General features: G+C 43.8%; 1 protein-coding gene across 1 annotated transcript in view; it reads left to right on the forward strand.

Annotated features, from left to right (window-relative positions):
* The window catches only part of CCDC6 (coiled-coil domain containing 6), a 102647-nt gene extending 83252 nt beyond the window's left edge, over positions 1 to 19395 (forward strand). The window contains exons 6-9 of the mRNA XM_079793586.1: positions 3514 to 3670; positions 6183 to 6283; positions 13963 to 14087; positions 15091 to 19395. Of these exons, the coding sequence (XP_079649712.1) occupies positions 3514 to 3670; positions 6183 to 6283; positions 13963 to 14087; positions 15091 to 15285 (578 nt within the window). The 3' untranslated portion in view covers positions 15286 to 19395. The remainder of the gene's footprint in view (positions 1 to 3513; positions 3671 to 6182; positions 6284 to 13962; positions 14088 to 15090) is intronic.
* Positions 19396 to 21291: the final 1896 nt, after the last annotated feature.

The following is a 21291-nucleotide window of genomic DNA, read 5'->3' on the forward strand; positions in this document are numbered from 1 at the left end:
TGTCAAGGTCTTTAACTTAATAGCATCTGCAAAGCCCCTTTTGCCACATAAGGTCACATATTCCCAGGCTTTAGCAATTAGGATTTGGATATCTTTGGGAGTCCTTTATTCTGTCTAACTCGATACAGGTCTCTAGCCTTCCTCTAGGAGTAGAGCCTGGCTGGCCCTCTGTTTTTGTAATGTAGGTAATGCTGATATATACCCTGGGTGGAGAACCACTAAATACATTTTCATGAAAACAAGTCAAGGAGTTCTCAAATATTAGTTATTTTAGGATTTTTTTTTGAGATGTTGGTGTGTTGGGCACACAGGTGTCCTTTAGCACCTTTCTGAATTCTTTCCAGTGCCATCAGCTTGCATGTTTCCTTCTCATGTATACTTACTTGCCTTGTGTCCCTGACAACATTTTTAGAAGAAATTTGGGAAGAATTTTTCATTCCCATTATCTCCCTCCTACTGCACTATTTGGTCTTTGAAGAGGCTGCAGATACCACCAGAGGCACTCGTTAGTGTGAGGACAGAGAAAGCCGAACCGAACAGCCGCAAGTGGCCCTCAGCCGCTCGCAAGTGGTTTGGATTGGGTTTAGAGGATGAGTTAATAACTTTTTCTCATCCATCTACCTCTCTCATCCTTATCCTCCAAGTCCAATTGTATCTGAACTTGAAGCTCTCACCCAATAGTTCTCAACTCTGGTTGCACATTGGAATCCTGGGGAGTTTTTAATAGACCAGTGGAGAGTCCTCCTCCTCGAGGTTCTGATTTCATTGATTTGGGTGGGGTCTGGGCATCGGTATTTTCTAACCATAAACTTGAAAGTGAAAGCAGACTGTGTAGGTCACCATTGGATTATGTGGAAACCACCTCTTTGGACTCTGACTGGAAGTCACTCTCAGTTGACTATCTTAGACTAGATATTGCAAGGTGGCTGAAGACAGGGGGAGCATAAACTGTGGCTCATAAGGGAGAACTTAAACTGTGGCCCCTACGTCTTAGGGAGCTCTGCGTGAGGGAAGGTAAGAGCTGACTTCTGGAAGTCTAGTCTCTTGAAATCAGGTGTGGCGGTATGCCAGCAGAGGGCACCCAAGGAATGACATCTCTCTGTGCCTGGGTCAGTAACACCCAGAAGTTTTGGACCTGGTTGGTGTCTTCCCTATGCCTCTGGCTTCTCTGGGTTTTTTTGTTTGTTTGTTTTAAGTAATAGTTTACTGATTTTTAGCAAGGGAGAGGGAGAGAGAGACATCAGTGTGAGGCTGTGACATCAGATGGCTGCCTCCTGCACGCCCAGTACCCAGGGATCAAGCCCACAACCCAGGCATGTGCCCTGACTGAGAATCAAACCTGCAACCTTCTGGTGCACTGGACATAACCCAACCAACTGAGCCACACCGGCCAACGCTGGCCTCTCTGTTAATTGCTGAACAGCCAGGAAGTCTTCCAGCCATCACTCCTGCTGACCGGCTTTCTTGTCTGTAGATTATTGTTTAAGGATTCCCCCTGCTGACTTCCCCAGATGTGAAAGGATTGCCGTTTCCTTTGAAAAACTGTTTCCTCTTAACTGATGATTCTTGAAGTCTCATGAACCCTCAGTTCTGCGAAGCTTTCTTTCCTATTTATGGAAAAGAAAGGCAATTTGCTCTGACAGCGCCCTTCTGGTTCTGGAAACAATAAGTACTCCAAGGGGCCAATCTCATGCTTCCTGGAGCGCTGGTGAGAAGTGCTGCACGCGGGCATGCTTGGGATGAAGTAATTTAAATCGTTTATATTAAAAGTGTGCTTTGTAAATATTTTCCCAGCATGCCTTCAGTTAAAGGGACTTTTGCAACTGGATGAAGCAGCAGGGTTTTGATTATATTGAGAACAACGGAGGGATTTAGTGTTTAGTGTACATCATAGTGTTTATTAATTTTGGTGTTTTTATTTAAATTTCTAAAATAAGGATATCCAATAGCTTTTATGTGTTCTGTAATGATGATGTCTTAGAAATCATTGAAGATTTATCCTCAAAAGTCATTATTTGCTAAAGCACCAGACCTTCACAGAGTTGCTTAAAACTGAAACTAATTCGATGGACTTGGGAGTTGAAATAGCGTCTGTATGTGGCAGAGAAATGGCCAATATGGCATTCAGCTCCTTCCTTCTTAAATTTGGAATGGGCTGAAAATATGGAGCAATAACCTGTAGAACTCTCAGGCGCAATCATGGCCACTTTGACTGGGTAGCTATTTTTCAGAATAGTGAAGTAGATATTACCCGCCCTTTTTTTTTTTTTTTTTGAGGTTTTACTTTTTCCAAACTCATGGCTAAGACAGGGAAAAGGAAGAAGCAGGAAGATGGGTAGACACTGAGTTTTGTGTAAGGTTATTTTGGTTCCTTAGTAACAACAGATTCTGTCTGAGGTAAACCAGAAAAAGAGCGGGGAGCTCATGTGATGCCATTTATTGGAATGTGCCAGAATGCTGCCCAGAATAACCTCACAACGGTGGGGCTTGCAAACCAGGGACTCAGCAGAAGGAGATTCTAGAGCCTCGTGAAGGTGTCCGTTCTGCATTTCAGATATCTGGGAGAGAGAATCCGACTAGGTCCAGTTTCTGCCCTGGGGCTAGACAGCTCTGGCTGGGAGATGGATGCCGGAGTGGAGACCTCAACAGATAGGGGTGGGCAGCAGTAGGTTTACGGTTGTGATACAAATAAATAATACAATAATTACTAACTGCTAACACAAGAATAAACTGTTTCACGTGCCCACCACTGTGAACCTACGTTTGCCCACCCCTGTATGGCCAGCTCCTCAGGAAGGGGTATTTGTCATAACCAAGGTGCCCTCCCAAGAGCCGGGCTGCGTGTAGGTCTTTACCTGCTCTCTGACTTGGAAAGGCTGTGAGTGAGTCACACACACACACACACACACACACACTCAAAATTAATCTTATTTGACACATGAAGGTTGTTTGCTATGTCAGTTTCTACTTTTGAGAAAGGAATTATAACCGTTACCCAGCGTGCCGTAGCTCACTGGCTCGCAGTGTGCCGTGGGTGCGCTGACAGTGTGATGGCTCCGTAGGTGACTGGCCACGCTGGGTCTGGAGTTGAGGGGCAGCAGACATGGTGCCCAGAGGGCAGCCCATGGGCTGGTTCTGTTTCCCTGATGGAGCCCCCTCCCCTCGGAGGTTCAGCAATGCAGGAAGCTCTGGTAGCTGCTGAGTCCAGACTTAGACTTAGCTGCACCTCCACCATTTCCTCCTCCACTCAGGCCCCTTAGAAGGCAAAGAAGTGGGGGTGAAGATGCCTAAACTCCCAACGCCGCTTTTTGTATTTTTCTCTAAATGCAGATCATCGGTAAACTTGGGTACTCGGGGTAAACGTTAAATCCAGATTTAAAGCAGGGGAGAGTGAGAACTCCTGGCTTGAGACGGTTCTCGTCTGTAGCCTAGGAGCGGGACCGCCAGTGTCTCGGTCAAGGTGTGTGTGTGCGTGCACGGGCCACGTTTTCATGGAGAACTCTGGCTTTTCAGACTCGGAGAAGATGGCGCAGTACCTGGAGGAGGAGCGCCACATGAGGGAAGAGAACCTGCGGCTGCAGAGGAAGCTGCAGAGGGAGATGGAGAGGAGAGAAGCCCTCTGTCGACAGCTCTCCGAGAGCGAGTCCAGCTTGGAAATGGACGACGAAAGGTGCGCGCTGGTCTTAGGAGCCTTGCTTCCTTGCTCGTTTGTTGGTTTGTTTTTGGTTTATTCTAACAAAGGCTCTAAAAGGTCTCTCTTCACATCCTGTTAGATGTGGAAGGGGGTGGCTCTGACATTTACTGGGTGTGATGATGAACACCACTGCATCAAAAGAGATGCTGAGAATGGGGGAAATGAAGAAGGGTGACCGTTTTCCTTAAACCCAAAAAGAGAGGTGGGAACATGTCCTTCCCAGAATCATTTGCTGGGGAGAGCAGTGGAGGCAGGGTGATGTGCAGAGAGGCTGAGTTCGCATGTGTTGGTGAATTGGTCCAATCCTGGGTTATGTCTGTTCAAAGCCTGGGAGCACCTGACGTCGTAGATGCAGGTAAGCAAGCCCTGGTAGAGCCCGGGGAAACGTGTACTCACAGAAGACAGGAGGTTGTTGGAAGCCAGAGGCCTTGCCTTAACATTCTTGGTAACGTTTGAGCCTTTCTGCAGCTACTTTAAAAAAAAATAATGCAATGCATTTATCTGCTGAAGTGTTATCATCCAGCCCCCCCGATTGTCCCACTGAGAAATGGACTGAAATAAGAGTCAACCTTTGGTTAACCAGAGAAAGGGGTATCAGCATTTCTCTCTCATCCGGATTTTCCTCTCTCTCCCCGCTACCTCCTCCTTCCCCTTTCCACCCCCAACTCTGGGAGTAAGGTGATTGTGAAGATAAGCAACACATTCACCTTGGAAAAACTGCTTAGTCAGCAGAGAAACCCAGCAGTTGGGGAATTAGCCTGCCTCAGAACCAGATCATTTCTGCAAGGATATTTCCTGTTCTGGATCAGGGGAGCCCTGGCCTTACGTGGTCGGTATCGCAGTGTGGGAGGTGAGACCGAGCCTCCTCCGGGCCCCTCCACAGGCCGAGGAGCCCGTGTCTGAGACCAGGGTCTGCTAGTGTGGGGATGTCAGAGCACACTGCTTGAGAGCATGTGGGCAGTGTTTCCCCAGCAGCACTCTGCTTTTGTTTGTGCTACTGAGTAGATCCAGGGCGCTAACAGGCTTCGGGCCAGTTTGCTGTGGACAGTTGTCATTTCAAGAAAAGTTTGAGATTTTTCTGTAGCGAAGGTCTATAATTTCATAATTTAAAAAAAGTATAAAAACAGAGTAATGGGGCATCCTCATTAAAGAATCTATGTATATGCTTCCTCATTTGAGTAGAATAAAGAGTATTCGGTCTCAAAAGTTTATATAAAACTATCCTTAACTATTCTTACCTCTGAATTTCATTGATTTCTTTCTGACAGTGTCCCATTCTCTCTGAAATTCTTACCCTCTGAAAACCATTTGGATTAAAAAACACATCAGCCCTATTAACTACTTTACTAACTACTTTGAGGCACCGAGCAGACTGTCTGTTCGCACACACGGTACCCTGTGCTTGATCTTGAGCCAGATGTGCTCCGGAATTTCCTCCAACTATGGAGACACTCCTAAAGCTCCTTCAGGCTCCAGATAAACATTTTTTCCCAGAACTGGTATCCACGCCAGAAGGGTTGCTTTATCTTTTGCACGTCCGATTATTTCAGGCAGAATACAGCTTCCTAATAAAGACATCATCTCCTCTCCCTACTGGGAATGATGATAGCACATTTGAGAGAGAGAAAAATAGACACTTGAGGCATCTGCAAGTGTGTTTATTCCTTAAAAACCAAGAAGCGGTCTTCGCTGCTAGCTGGATGGTAGCATACAAGAAGTCCAGCCTGTGCCTCCGTGGGGCCTGCTCTAGAGAGCAGAGAAGAGTCAGCGGTGGGTGTCTAGGTGAGAGATGTATGTCCGATTCAGCAGCCTGGCTTTCTTCCTGTCGAGTAAGCCAGTAGAGCAGCGACAGCACTAAAGTTCCGCTCGTGAACTGGTTATCAGGGCTGAGATCTTCCCCAGGACACAGATCTCAGCCCGTTCCTTCCTTTGGCCGCGAGGCCTGTGGAAGATAGCTTACTAGGACGCCTCTCACACAGAAATTTCTCCTCATCGCCACTCTATTACATTCTAACGTGTGACTTCGTTAAGGAAGGCTTGCCTTGTACAGGATCAACATTTGGTTCACAGAAAGACGTATCTTTAAGCTTTAATTTGATCACATAGACCCAAGAGGGCTTGTTTGGGTTTGTTTCAAAGAGCAATTTAAATGTGGCCATTAACACACGGACGTCTCTGTAGTTCTTGCGACAGTGGAAGTGGAGTCTATATAGCTGCTGTGTGATGGAGAGAAGCCCGGCCTCTCTGTTGTGGGGTGCATCTGTCCCCAGGTCCCCATGCTGAGCTAGGATCTCCAGGTTCCCCAACCCAGACCCTGGAGAGAGGTTTGCGAAGCAGTGACCCGCAAGAGCCCATGTTAATAGGTGTCTCCTAGCTACAGCATCCCTCTCTGCACATTGGGATGGGAACCCCAAGCATTTTCTCATCAGAGCTCTCTTAAGAACTGTTGAAATGCAGGTGGTCCTGATCATCTCCCCCTTCCTCTTAGGTGTTTTAATGAGATGTCTGCACAAGGATTACGACCTCGCACTGTGTCCAGCCCGATCCCTTACACTCCTTCTCCAAGCTCCAGCAGGCCCATCTCCCCGGGTGAGTACCTGTGCTCGCTGCTTCTGGGGCTGATTTCTGGTACGTTACTAGACATCCCTGAATGTGTCCCCTTTTATCAGATAAAAGTCTTGTAAACAGAGAGGGAGTGGTCATGTGTTTTTTGAGAAACATAAAAACAAATCACTATCAACACTGAGTCTTAGCTTGTAATTTTTTTTAAATCCTCACCCGAGCATATTTTTTCCATTGATTTTCAGAGAGAGAGAGAGTGGAAAGGAGGGAGGAGAGGGAGAGGGTGAGAGAGAGAGAGAGAGACAGAGAGAGAAATATCGACAACGTGTGAGAAACATCTGTTGGTTGCCTCCTGCATATACCCCTATGGGAGGGGCAGGCACGTGCCCTTGACCAGAAATCAAACCTGCAACTCTTGGGTCTGCAGGCTGACACTCTAACCACTGAGAAAACCAGCCAGCGGCCAGAGTTTAGCTTGTAATTTTTAAGCGTAAATGTTATAGTGGGAACTGGTGTTTCTCTCTCTCTCTCTCTTTTTTTTTTAATCTAAAAGGAATTTAACTCCACAAACTGTTTTTAAGACTGTCTTTGACTGCGATTTTAAATGCTGATGCATTGACTAAACCGGGGGTAGATTTGTAAGATGCATCATAGCATATCCCCCCTTTTTTTAAAAAAAAAAAATAGGTTTAAGATTTATTTACTCACTAACATGGGAACTAATAAGATGGTGATGCTCCTTCAAAGAGCACTTTGAGGACCTGGGTATTTATAAATATATATAAGGATGGTGAAAATAGCCACATTTTATGGCTTTTTCATTATGTTCTACCTATATTATCTAATTTCTATTCGCCAAAGAGTTAACCTAGGCACCGTTTTTCCCATGTTAAAATTGAGGTCGCAGTGAATCGGAAGCTACTGGTCTCATGGTCAGAATGTGGTGGGGAAGGGCGTGTCTTGTTGCAAAGCCAGTATTCTTTTTTTTTTTTTAATATATTTTTATTGATTTCAGAGAGAGGAAGCGAGAGGGCTAGAGAGGTAGAAACATCAAAGAGAGAGAAGCACCGATCAGCTGCTTCCTGCACACCTCCCACTGGGTTCTGTGAGAGCTATTTTCAGTGGATTGTGAGTGGGACTCGGCCCTCGTACCAGGACATGAGAGAAGGAGCTGGCTTTGCTCCTCAGAAGCCTCTCCCTCAAAGGCATGCTTGTCTTCATCTGACCCCGAAAACTCCCCCTGGGGTCTTTGGCTCCAGGACCAGCACCGCATGGGCTCTCAGGTTGGGAGGGCAAGTAAACGGTCCAGCCAGGGCAGGGCGGTTGGCTGGCGAGCGGAGGGGAGGAAGGAATGAAAAAGATCGAGTCTTGTGACTGAAGTGAAGAGACTGAATTTCTTGTGCTTGCTGCTAAACAGATTTTAAACAGGTGGAGGGGGGGGAGTGTGTGTGTGTGTGTGTGTGTGTGTGTGTGTGTGTGTGTAGTGGGGGGAATGGAGAAGGAGTGACTGCTTGGAAGGGTTAATGGCAATAAAGGTTTTATGGTTTGGGAAAGTAAAAGAGCCTCGTGTTAGGGTGACATCTCATATTGTCTGTTCTCCAGGTTGGTAAAGGGGACATGCTGCAGTAACGCAGGTAGCCAGAAAGTGCGAGGTAGAAACGGCTTGGTTTTGTGAGTGTAGGATCCAGCCCAGCTCCAGGAATGCTGTGGTTGGTGTGTTTTTAAGAGGTGAAATCAAAAGTCCCACAACCAAGCGTGGCTGTGGTGGTGCACTCGCAGATGTCCAGCGTACTGTCTCTGGCGTCCAACCGCATAAAGAGAGGCTGTTTGCAAACAAAGACAACTTTCTGTCTGGATCTATGTCATGGTCATCACTCCTGTTCCTGCCCAAAGGGCATTCCTGAAACTGTGTCTCCTGCTTTCCAGTGGCCTTTACGCCTCTCCCAAAGCTTCCCTTCTTCGCTGCTTCTCAGTTTCCCCCAAAGAGCATTTGGGTTTCATTACCGCAATAAAGGTCTTTTTTGCTTTCTCATTTATTGACCTAAAAGGAAGGCATGACTTAGGGAGAAGCAAGATGGAGAGTAGCTTTTATGGTTGATGGGTGATGTCGATTCATGTTACCTATAGTTTAATGTTCTGTGTATTTAAGTCTAAAGAAATCTCGAGAGGCATGTAATTTCCAGTTCATTAAATATAATGTTGTGGTCATTGAAAATAAAAATAAAGTCAGACCTTTGTTGGCAACATTAAGCTTCTATTATAGCAAGTGTTCTGAAGAAGATATTCTTCCATTTTCATAATTTTTACTTTAATAACACCCTGTCCCTGTAGTGTGGGGCTTGCTTGTATAAATAAGCTATTTGGTTTCCCCTTAAACTACATAATAAGTAACACCAGGATTTTTTTTTTTTTTTTTTTTTTAGCCAGGCTAAGTGAGAACATTTGTATCCTATTTTAAGTTCTATAATATCATCAAAGTAGATTTTATCTCCTATTTGGCAGCAGAATGACTCCTATTCTAGTCCATTGCAGTCCTATATATAAGTGCATCAGCAAAACCCGGATTTTCATGTGTTCTTTTCACTTTATTTTTTACATTTTATATTTATTTATTTTATTTTTATTGTTGAAAGTATTACAGGTATCCCCCTTTCCCCCCCGTTGACTCCCTCCACCTCGCTCCTGCCCCCTCCCCAGGCCTTCACCGCACTCTTGTCTGTCTATGGGTTATGCATACCTGCATATAAGGTCTCTGCTTAATCTATCCCCCAACCCCCACTTCCCTCACTTTGTTTTCTATTGGAAGACTTTGTGGTTCTCAGAGAATCACTTCCTTGGTGGAGTGATGCTGTTCCTGCAGTTTTTATTTCCACTTTAAGCACGTTGGTTCTTCTTCCTCCCTTACCATTCGACATTGGCAGTCTTGCATTTTCACCAACTTGTTGAGATACGTTGAATCCTGTTTCACAATTTGAAAGGTGAATTTAGGAAAGATCTCCTTGTTCATTATATGTGGATTATCTATGGGGAGAGCGTTTTTCGGGTCGTCCATTATTTAATACGGACTAAGAAAGAGACATTCCCAATTAGTATATTTTCATGTGCCCTCATCAGGGTGAGGAATAATTAAGTTTCAAAAAAGGTATTCACCACACCCACTGCCCAACATGCATACCCACCGCCCAAGTCATGGTTTCTGATTCCATTCTCCAGTGATGGCCAGGGTGTATGCTGAATGAAAAAAGCTCGTTTCAAAGGGTTACATACTGTATGGTTTTATTTCTATAACAATCTCTATGTGACAGAATCACAATGCTGGAGAGCAAATTGGTCCTTCCCAGGCGTTAGGATTAAAGGAACTAACACAAAGGCGTTTCTTGGTGGGTGGTGATGGAGCAGTTCTGTGTCCTGGTTGTGGTGACGGTGACCCGAATCTGTACATGTGAAGAAACTACATTGAGCTGTGTACACACACACACACACACACACACACACACACACACACACACACAATACAGTAAAACCAGATGACATCCTGTATCTTCGTCACCTATATTGGAGCAATGCCAATTTCCTGGTCTTGATAATGTGCTGTGGTTATGTAAGATGTCATTCAGGGAAGCTGGGGGAAGGATTCATGGGAACCCTGTAGTATTTTTACAGCTTCTTGTGAATTATAAACTATTTTAAAATAAGTTACAATAAAAGAAGCGAAATCGTTTAAAAAGAGGTTTAAACAGCGGAGAGCTACCAGCAGCTTGGAGAGCTTTTGAGATGGGCCTTCATAAGCTGGCACTTACTGAGCCTTTCTCTACTGGGTGCCGGGCACTCTCAGCATTCGGTGATGTTAACTCATTTCGTCTCCACAACAACCTTGAGAGGTCACTCCGATAATCTCATTTTACAGTTGAAGGAGTAAAAGTCCACAGTGGCTCAATGCCGAGTGGCAGAACTAGAGGCTGAGGTGACGTGGCAGTCGGCTGTGGAGTCTGGGCTCTTGGCCTCTTCCAGGAGGCTGAGTGAGGTCCTGATCGACCCGGGTGGGGGTTGAGTGGGGGAAGGAGTAAGTTACTAGCAGGTTCTATGTGAAGAGAAGCTATCCCAGGCAAAGGGCACAGGATGAACTGAGATGTGGAGGTCAGGATCAGGTGATAAATAAGGTCCCTGTGGTCCTTCACACCTGCTGCCCTGGGACCCTGTTCCCCATAGATCCTGATTCGTTTGATTTGGGTTGGCCGAGGGCTTTGATATCCACTGACCAGGAACATCAGGAGATAGTTTGGAGCCAAATGCATAGGCCAGAGAAGAGAATTATAATAGCCAGAGAAGAGAAGTTTTTTATATTTAGATAAACAGTAGGAGTCTTTGAAATTTTTTGATTAGCAGTTTAACATAATAATAAACCTTGTAATACTAGAACATAAGCTGGGTCTTATTTTTGTTGTTATGAATTGAACTCTCTGAGCTTCTCTTATCTGGGGATAAGGATCCACTTTTATAGCCTTTCTCTTAGATTTCATTGCTTTCATAAGAAACAGACTTAGGATTGTATATTCCCCAAAGCTGTTCAAAGAAAACCTCTTCTTCCCGCTCCCTGCATAAACATCACAGTCAATGGCCACTTCGCTCCCAACGCCTTGGACTTTACCCCCAGCCTCCATTTTGTAAACGTGGGCCGAAGATCCACAATCAGAAATGGAAATAGAGCAAATAGAAAGCAGCACCAGTTAATAGTCAAACCAAGAAATAAAGCAAGCACCTAACCGTGGATGTGAAGGCGCAGCAAGTTCTGGGACAGGACAACTAAAGGAAGGCTTATTGGCTGCGTGTCGTCGGCACCCAAAGACAATGTGGGAAAGCTCCCCAAACTGCTTTTTTCTGGCTTTTATGCAATTCAGAAAAGAGGCAAACAGAACTTACCACAGAGCTTTGCAACTTCAGGATATTCCATGAAGAAAACAAAAGCCCTACCGAGAGTTCGTGGTGCTTGGCATCCAACAGCTGGTCTTGGGAACACAGTGATTGACAATAGATACTTCTACCCAAATTCCCCAAATTGCTCCTTTGTTTCCATTTTTACTGCATTCATTCATATGGAGCTTGACCTGTGCTAGATACCCTGGTAGATGCTGGGAACACAAAGATGTAAAGATAGCCACGTTTGCCCTAACTGGTTTAGCTCAGTGGATAGAGCGTCGGCCTGCGGGCTGAAGGGTCCCAGGTTCGATTCTGGTCCAGGGCATGACCCTTGGTTGCGGGCACGTCCCCAGTAGGGGGTGTGCAGGAGGCAGCTGATGGATGTTTCTCTCTCATCGATGTTTCTAACTCTATTCCTCTCCCTTCCTCTCTGTAAAAAATCAATAAAAATAAAAAAGATAGCCACGTTTATGTAGTGATAAGTGAGTGATGCTTTGGACCACTGGACCATCAGCACCTAAGGAGAAAAGGCCAGCGCTGCTTGACTGCACGTGGGTGATGACCACGTTAGGAATGTTTGGAAAAAAACAACTGTTAGGACCTCAACCCAGCCCTATCCCATAATGAGGGGAGTCCGGGCATGTACTTTGGAGATAATTCTCAGGTCTTAGATGGAGACCATAGAACATTATAGTGCGCTGGGGCTTGTTTTTTCCTTAAATATCAGTTTCTTTGGGGCAACGTTAACATATATAGGGCTTTTGTTTTCTTCATTAAGTGTCCTGTAGTTGCAAAGTTCTGTGATGGTTTTTGTTTGCCTTACGGCTGATGGTACACATTGCACGAGCTCACACAGTGGTTTTGTGTCATTATTTTTCCTGGCAAGGGTTCACTTTGTTTTTTTAATTGGGATAAAAACACTTAACATGAAATCAACCCTTTTAACAAATTTTTAACTGTATAATACACAGTGTTGTACAGCAGATCTCTAAAACATATTCTTCTTGTATAATTGAAACATTAGCCCATGGAACAATTCCCTATCTCTTCCTACCTCCAGCCCCTGGCAACCACCTTTCTCCTCTCTACCTCTTTGAGTTTGACTTAGATACCTCATATATGTATTTGTCCTTTTGTGACTGGCTTATGTTAGCATAATGTCTTCAAGGTTCGTTCATGTTCTCTTTAAAAAGAATTTTCTTTTCAAGGCTGAAGAATATTTCATTGTATGTATACATTTTCTTCATCCGCTCATCTATTGATGGGCATTTAGGTTGTTTCTATATCTTGGCTACTGTGAATAATGTTGCAGTGAGCATGGGGGCACAAATTGCTTTTCAGTATCCTGATTTCATTTCTTTGCTTAAGTGCCCAGATGTAGGATGGCTGGGTCAGATGGTAGTGCTATTTTTAATATTTTGAGGAAACTCCATACTGTTTTCTATAGTGGCTGCACCAATGTACATTCCTGCCAACAGTGCACAATGGTTCAAAGTCTCCACATTTCTTGCCAACATCTACATATAAATATTTTTAAATTTTATTTATTTATTCATGTATTTATTTTTTAAATCTTTATTGTTGAAAGTATTACAACATTGACCCCTTCTAGCCCACTCTGCACCCCCTTCCCCCACCAGGCCCTCACCACACCATTATCTGTGTCCATGGACTATGCATATATGCATATAAGTTCTTTGGTTGATCTCTTCCCACCTACCCACCTACCCCCGCCTTCCCTCTTAAGATTTGACAATCTGTTCCATGCTTCTGTGTCTCTGGATCCATTTTGTTCATCAGTTTATTTTGTTCATTAGATTCCACATATGATTGAGATCATGTAATACTTGTCTTTCTCTGACTGGCTTATTTCACTTAGCATAATATTCTCTAGGTCCCTCCATGCTATCTCAAAGGGTAAGAGATCCTTCTTTGTTTACTGTCGCATAGTATAATAGTCACCCTAACAGGTGTAAGGTGATATCTCATTGTGGTTTTGATTTGCATTTCCCTGACGAATAGTGGTATTGAACATCTTTTTTATATGCCTATTTGTCATTTGTAGGTCATCTTTGGAGAAATGTCTAAGTCCTTTGCCCATTTTTGAATTGGGTAATTTATTTATTTGCTGTTGAGTTGTACGAGTTTCTTATATATTTTGGATACTAATTGCAGATCTGATTCATGGTTTGTAAATGTTTTCTCACATTCTATAGGTTACCTCCATTGATTGTATTCTTTGCTGAACAGAAGCCTTTAGTTTGATGTTTATTTTTGCTTTTATGGCTGTGTTTTTTGTGTCATATCTGAAAAATTGCCAAGACCAATATCAGAAAGCCTTTCCCTATTTTTTTCTTTTAGGAGTTTTACACCTTCTGGTGTTACATTCAAGTCTTTAATCAATTTATAGTTGATTTTGTGTATGGTGAAATATAGGGGGGAGGAGGGTAGGGGTCCGGTTTCATTCTTCTGCATGTGGGTATCCAGTTTTTCAAACACCATTTGTTGAAGAGACTACCCTTTCCGCATTGTGAATTCTCAGCACTCTTGTTGAAGATCATTTGACCATGTATCCATGGGATTTTTTCTGGTTCTCTGTTCTGTTCCATGGCTTGACTTTTACATGCCTTGTCACCCAGCAGGCCATTCACTGAGCCCACTGTGCACCTCATCTATTTTCATTTTTGTGGGTGACGGGGAACTTCTGCATTTTGAAGCCTCCTAGATGGTCAAGGACAACAGATAATTTGAGTTTGAAATAATGCTTACAAGGTCTTGTTATATTTCAGGTCTGTCATATGCAAGTCACACGGTTGGTTTCACGCCACCAACTTCACTGACGAGAGCCGGCATGTCTTACTACAATTCCCCGGGTCTTCATGTGCAGCATATGGGAGCATCCCACGGCATCACAGTGAGTACCCCGGGGTGGGAAGCAGCACTTACCCCAGCTGGTGGTCTCCCTGGTCCTCCTTAGGAGACCAGGATCGATGCCCTTAGATAGTCACCATTCTTCCTCCCTCCCTCCATCAGTTCACCTTAAAACTGTATAGAGACTTCCTAACAGTCTGATACCGAATTCTGGTGTTGACACTAAAATCTGTCCCTGAAGGAAAATTTCAACTTCGCTTTCCTTCAAAAATCACCCTTGTGAAACTTACTTTGAACTCTGGCCAATGCCTTGATTGAACTCTGGCCAAGTCCTTGCCAAAACCAATTACTGTTAGTTGCCATAATGTCTAGAATATTTATTGTCTGCACCTTCACAGTTCACTGGCCCTCAATATGCTTTCTGAAATTAGCTTTGTTTCTAGTTTCACTCAGAATTTTTTCTCCTGAAATTAGAAGGAACTTCAAGTGCATCTGGTTCAAACCTCACTCAGGGGATCTTTTTTCTTTAGAACTGATTATTTAGTTGGCTAATAGAGCAATTGGAAATGTAGCTAATAGGGGTTTGAGAACAAGACTGCATTGAAGGTAAATTCCCAGTAAGGAAATCTTTAAACAAGAAACTATTCTTCAAGAGCATTAAGGGTTTTCTGAAGCTGTTTTGCTGTTTGAGGGCTCTATGTAAAAGCAGAAACGTTTTTGGTTTAGCTTAAGCTTCTAGGATATTGAAAACTTTTGTTAATGCTAATGTAAGGGAGGGTGTGACAGCTGAGCCTTCATTTTAGGACTGATTCATTGAAGGGGGCAAGTCCAGTACTTTGGTCAGTGCAAGTTTCATAGTGATTTTGCTTTTTCATAGGTGTTAGGCATAAACCTGACTTTAAGTTTTCATTACTAGTTTAGAAATCAATAGGGCTGGACAAAGAAATCGCTGGTCAGCATTTCACTGGCCTCAGCTCTGAGTCAGGCTGTGGAAGAAATGAGCTGTCTGTCCCTAAACTGACCTACTGCTCCTGTCCTTTCTACAGAGGCCTTCGCCACGGAGAAGCAACAGTCCTGACAAATTCAAACGGCCCACGCCGCCTCCGTCTCCCAACACACAGACCCCGGTCCAGCCGCCTCCGCCCCCACCTCCACCTCCCATGCAGCCCGCGGTCCCCTCGGCAGCCACCACGCAGCCCGCCCCTTCGCAACATTCGGTGCACCCCTCCTCCCAGCCTTAATGCATGTGCTTAGTCTGAATCTCCTGTTGGGACTCGTACCGTGGAGCCGTCTACTCAATGCCAAAGGCTTCTTCCCCTGGCATATTTGGATCTGACTTATTTGCACTGAGGTTATCTAGGCTTCACTATTAATTGTGTTGTAAATGTTTGTCGGAAACGCAGCCAGTGTTGTGGGTTACAACACTAACCAGACGACTCTCTCCATCAGTGTTTTACTTGAATCGACACGTGCGTCCATTCCTCGGCTGGAACCTCTGCTTTGCGATGTTCGGTAATTAGGCAGCCGTGTGCCGTTTTTTGCTTGGCCCCAGAGCTTCATTTTCCTGGCTTTTAGGTTTGTAAAATAAAAAGGGATATCTTTTTTTATATTTCCGCCCCCCCATGAATTTGCAGAAAAATTACTGAGCTGTTCTCACCAACCCCCCCCCCCCCCATTAGAATGGTGTTTACCAAACATACCAATAATTCAGCACTACAATTTGGAAATCTAGAATGGAAAGTTAGATGGATCAGTGCCCAAGACTGTTAATTGAGCTTTCTACAGATACCCTTTTTATAGATTATTTTCAGTGTAGATCAACATCCGCATCTCTTGTAAAACAGCCAAAAGTGATGGATCACATGGCTGTACCTTTCCCACCTCCATGGGATGGGTAATTATTGTATATTAAAGTGTGATTCTTTCCTTTTCCTTCATGTTAATCTTCCCAAACTGGCCCCCTCTCACGTGCGTCCATAAATGTTGTCCTCCCCACTGTGGTTGCAATGGCTGGTTAGAGCGTGCTGTGCGATTTCTGCTGCAGAAGGCAATGCGATTATAACAAACAACAGCTATTTTCCCTTTCCGTTCTTTATTTGTGTTCCCCTAAAATAGAGTTTGAACAAATATTTTAAAGGTGCGAGATTATTAGAAGATAACTATTTGAAATGAATGTTATAGAAATATCTTTGGCATAATGGCCACACAGTACTTTATTGCTTGGCAGACAAGAGAAGAGGTGTATAGGAAAGTAGCACATTAGCATTGGTGACTGCTTATTTCGCCCAGTATAAGAAGTGCAGTGTGTACAAAGAAGTATATTCTGAATACATTATCCCCATGCATTTAGCACAAATAAATCGTTGGGTTTCACTTCGAAGTGGAACACTGTGAGTCACTCTTTTCTTAAGACTGCAACATCTTTATTTTTGCTTTTCAGCAGTTACTGTTTTGTACTTTGGTAGTAAAGTGATTTTTACCACCTGTGTTTGCATATTTATATATGCTGTGGACGAAAATACCTTACCTAGAGAATGTATATTTTATGATGAGAATGTGTATCTGTTGGATATAATCAGAGGACTGAAAGTTAATTTATCAGTAATTTTTAAGAGTCCATGTTTTGTGACAACCATCTCTTATTAATAGCTAGCTCTTTATTGAACACACTCCTAAAAATAAGGAACCATGACATTGTAGATATTTAATATTGTACAGTATAGAAACCTCCATTTTTGCCTTTGAATGCATATTTAAGAGTTACAGACAGAAAAAAAAGTCTTGTTGGATAATAGTGTTTGACTAGCATTTTAAGAACTTGAGAGTAAAAACAACAATAGGATTTTTCACCTCTTCCTGCTTCCACCCCCCCCCCCCCCCCCCGGTCCCCACCCCCAGACGGAGAGCGTCACTCCTCATTGTTTGGAAGAAATCGTCCGTCTATATAAATTTTATTTATAATGTGTGTGTAATATACCTAATCACAGTACAGTTCTCAAATAGGGGGAGAAGTTTGGCCTATTATTGCTGAGGCTTTAGATTGTTAATATGATCAGACTGGGTCAGCTGAAACCTGAGGATGCCACCGCCAGCCCACTGTCCCTCCTGGTACATGGCCATTCCGAGGCATTCGGAGAGGAGGCAAACGACGTTTGCCCTCATGGTACAGTTCTTGGCTTTTCTTATAGGAGAAATATGGCACATGTTTACAAGAATCTTCTACAAGATTATAGTCTTCAGTGCTGTTGGATAGTGTCTTGCGCTCAAACGAGGAAGTCCGTCCTGTAGTGACCTTCCCTCTGCTTCCTGTCCATGTAGTTACCTCCAGAAAGCACAAAAGTCAAAACATCGCCGGCTGGAGAATGACACAGCACTGGGCGTGAGCAAACACCAGTTCCTGACCAATGCCTTTTAGAGACGAGGTTCTTGACCTTCAGACTTCTGCCCGCATGGAGTGCTGGGGCCCCCAGGCTAGTCATTTCATTTCAAACTAGAACACAGCTCCTTCTGGCGGCACCTTTTCACCGCCGATCCGACTTCCCCTCCCTGCGGACATTCGGAATCGATAGAACAAACACTACTACTTTGGATTTATGCTGTTTTGTGTCTTTTTAAAGTGTTTTGTGAGCCCGTGTGGAGCCTGCCGCACGTGGGCAATGCCTGCCAAGGCAGATTCAGACCCCGAGCCCGGAGAGGCGAGAGCCCCCTCCCCCATGGGAAGCTGACTCACCTCAGCCATTTCTCCTCGGGGCTGACCGTGGTTACTGCCATTCCCGTCGCCCACTCGCCCAGGGTCACTCGGGACTGACTCCCGGAAGGCCTTTGTAAAATCCGTAGCCATCCCGAAGGCCGGTGGGAGCAATAGTAGCTTCATTTTTCTGTCTTGCTGACAGAGACCCTTGGCTACCACTGTGCTGCTAGTAGGGTAAGTCCGTCATTGCCAGATTACCATGCCTTTTACGCGAAACCAAATTCGCTTACCTGATACCTGACACCTCTCTGGGCTCTGGCCTGCTTTTCTCTCAAGAGCATGCTGGCATTTTAGGCAGAATTCTAGAAATTTGCAGATGGTGGAAGTATTTAAGATTTCATTTCCCTTGCTCCTTTGTTGATTGAAAGGAGCTTTAAATGCTGAGCTCCTGAGATACTGACCACAACCATGGAATGAATGTGTGACCAGAATGTGGCTTTGACACCAAGTGCTGCTGTCCCTTTGTAATTGGCTTCTGATTTGACCAGAAATGATTGATAATGTGAATTTTTGTTACCTGTTCAATTGTAGGACCATAGGACCTGTATCACCCTTTGTTAGGTAGGCACGGACCTTTCCTGCACGAAGCCTTGCTGGTAGAGGGTGCCCAGTAAGACAAGAAAAAAAGCATAGTAACGTGTGCTTCGAGAGCTCAATATTTTCATCTTAATCAGTACAGGAGAAATTTCTCTGTGTAACTTGATCTTCTGTCTAGTACTTGTCTTTTAGGTAACCAACACTGAAAACTTTGTAGTGATGACTACCAAAGAAATACATAGTAAAACAACCTTTTATTTCCAAATTATTAAAGAGCCAGCCATTGACGCTGCTACATGAGTTCCATGCTCAAGAGCCATTGTGAGAAATGAGGGGTTTATAGGTTTTCGTTTTGTTTCTAGTTTTCTTTATTTCTCTTTAATTTTTTTTTTAATATGAAACATACACACACAGCTGTTAGCATAAAATTATGGGGAGCATTTTCCAGAATGCTCAGCAGTTGTGGTTAACTGCCAAGCCCCGGTTGCCTCTCGTCAGGCAATTGGAGGAATCCTATGTTCATGGTGGTGTGGGTGCTGTGTATGTGCACGTGTGCGTGTGTGCATTCATGCCTTAACTCGGGTTACTGCTCAACTTTAGTTCTTGACTTAGTCTGCACCGTCATCTAGATTGTATTGTACATCTCGATCTGAACTTCATCCTGGCAAAAGCAAAGTTGCAGGCACAGCAGTTCCGGAATGCATTCCTCCGGAAGCGTATTCGGTCAGGCTGACCCTGAGGCTGCTTTGGACTTTATTTGGAACTGAGCATGGAAAGCAAAGTGGACTGTCAAACAGAAAGACATCAGCAAGGAAGAGAGGAGAGCCAAGTGCTAGCTTGTCTTTTGCCTCTGCACCTCCGTGCACACTGTATGTTCATGACAGCCGGTCTACAACTTGATGAGGTTGGAGTTCTGGTAATAGTGGCAATCTTGACATTCTCGGTCAGAGTGTAGAGAGATGTAAGACTTCCAATTAATGTCTTATTTACTTCTTTATGTTGATTAGTCTTTGATACATGTGCTGAATCAGAAACCTAAATAAAGATAATTTTTTAAAATGTACCTCGTGAGCCTTAAGCCTTATTTCTGTTCTTTGAGTGGGAAAATGAACATTGTTTCCCTATGGCTTCTGATAGATACTGAATTTAGATTCTAAGTACCAAAGGCTGCCTTAGAAAGTAAACTTAATAAGAGAACACAAAAGGAGGTAGTATTGTTCTGTTTCTTTCCTTCTTTTTTTAAAAAATCTTTACCCCAGGACATGCTTAGAGAAAGGACGTGTAAGAGAGAAACATCAATCGGTTGCCTTCCATATGCTCCCCAACCAGGGACTGAACCCACAACCCAGGTATGTGCCCTGGCTGGGAATCCAACCTGCAACTTCTCAGTGCGCGGGACGATGCTCAACCAACTGAGCCACTCTGGCCAAGCTTGGTCTGTTTTTTAATCAAGGTGCTGGTTACCTGGGAATATTAAGTTTTTGAAATTTCATTGAGCTGTGTGCTTATGATTTGTGTGTTGTTCTTTATCTGTGTTATATTTCAATTTAAAACTATAAATGCAGGAGATTCTGAAAAAAATAAAATAAAACTAATCTCAATTCCCAAAAATGTTACCTATAAACAAATACTTTTTTTTTAGGCTTTGGACATTATATTTGTTTTATTAGCTTCAGCTTTTCTTAAAATTTTAAATCCATCTGCATGGATTCCTCTTGGCTTTCAGTCAAGTCTAGGTTTGAGTACCAGTTCTTTCACGAGGCCTTACCCTCTCTGGAACTCAGGTTCCTTACCGATGAACCAGGAATGCTATATGCCTCGCTAAGATGAGAGAATTGAGATGCAAACCTCTGGTACAGTTCCTCACACACAATAAGACACAAGTCCCTTCTACATCCGTTCACGCAGGAAGAAACAGCGACCGTCTGGGGAGATGTTTGGACGTGCTGGGCGGGGAGGGGTGCTGGCTCCCCAGCTGCATTTAGTGAGCCCACCCCCCCGCAGTAAGTCCTGAGGGACAAGCGCGGTACTTAGCGGGATGCTGTCTTAGGAGCATAGTCTTCAGGAACCCAGTTGTGATATCATGTTAGGAGTTCAAATGGTTTAACCCTGAGCCCCTTTCTAGGTAAAAGTGCTAAATAAATCTAGAGCCAGTCTTGACCCACTCTGGCTTAAGCAGGATTCCACAGTAACTATCCTAGTTAATTGAGTTTTAAATCTGGTTACTCATGTGGTGAATCGAAATAACCAAAATTTCAAAATGCTTCTCTACTCTTGGCAGCTAGAGTTTAGTGGTAACTTGATGAAAAATGTTGACCAGGAAGTTACCCAGGACCTCAGAACTCCAGTCTTGCTTCCACCCACCAGCTTCGGTTTTCTGGACTGTGTAACGGAGATAGCCATTCTGGTTTCAGGTGGAGTTGCAAGAAAACGGGGTTTGCACCGGATGCTTTAACAACAAGTAGGTAAAGTTTAAGCTGCACGTGCACTTGTTTTCCCTGTAATGCCTCTTAGAGCCTGTGTGTTCGTCCACATGTTTCTTCTAAAATTGAAATGGTTGGTTTAGAAAATGTTTTGTGTTTATGTAAAACTAAGTAAACCTGGGCTCTTGTTTTAACAAACACATAAGCTATTAAGTCAAGGAAAGTTTTGGAAATGCAATTGTATTCAGTCACCAATATCTAATCCAGGCCCGAACTTTTAAACATTTTCTTTAGAAACAGAGGAAGAAGTCAGTGGGTGGTCAGTTATGGTTTGTGTCTGGTGTTTATGTTGACATGAGAAATTTATTTCCTGTTCCTTAAGTTTTTCTCTTCACTTACATATCACCCCTAATTATAAATTACATTGAACTAAATCTATTTATATCTTTTTCTAAAAATCTTATTTTTAATACCCTACTAATGACAACGCAACTTTCAAGATTACTAATTATCCCAAAAAGTGATCGTAGTAATTG

Source organism: Cnephaeus nilssonii (assembly GCF_951640355.1).
Source record: "Cnephaeus nilssonii genome assembly, chromosome: 16".
NCBI classification, from domain to species: Eukaryota; Metazoa; Chordata; class Mammalia; order Chiroptera; family Vespertilionidae; genus Cnephaeus; species Cnephaeus nilssonii.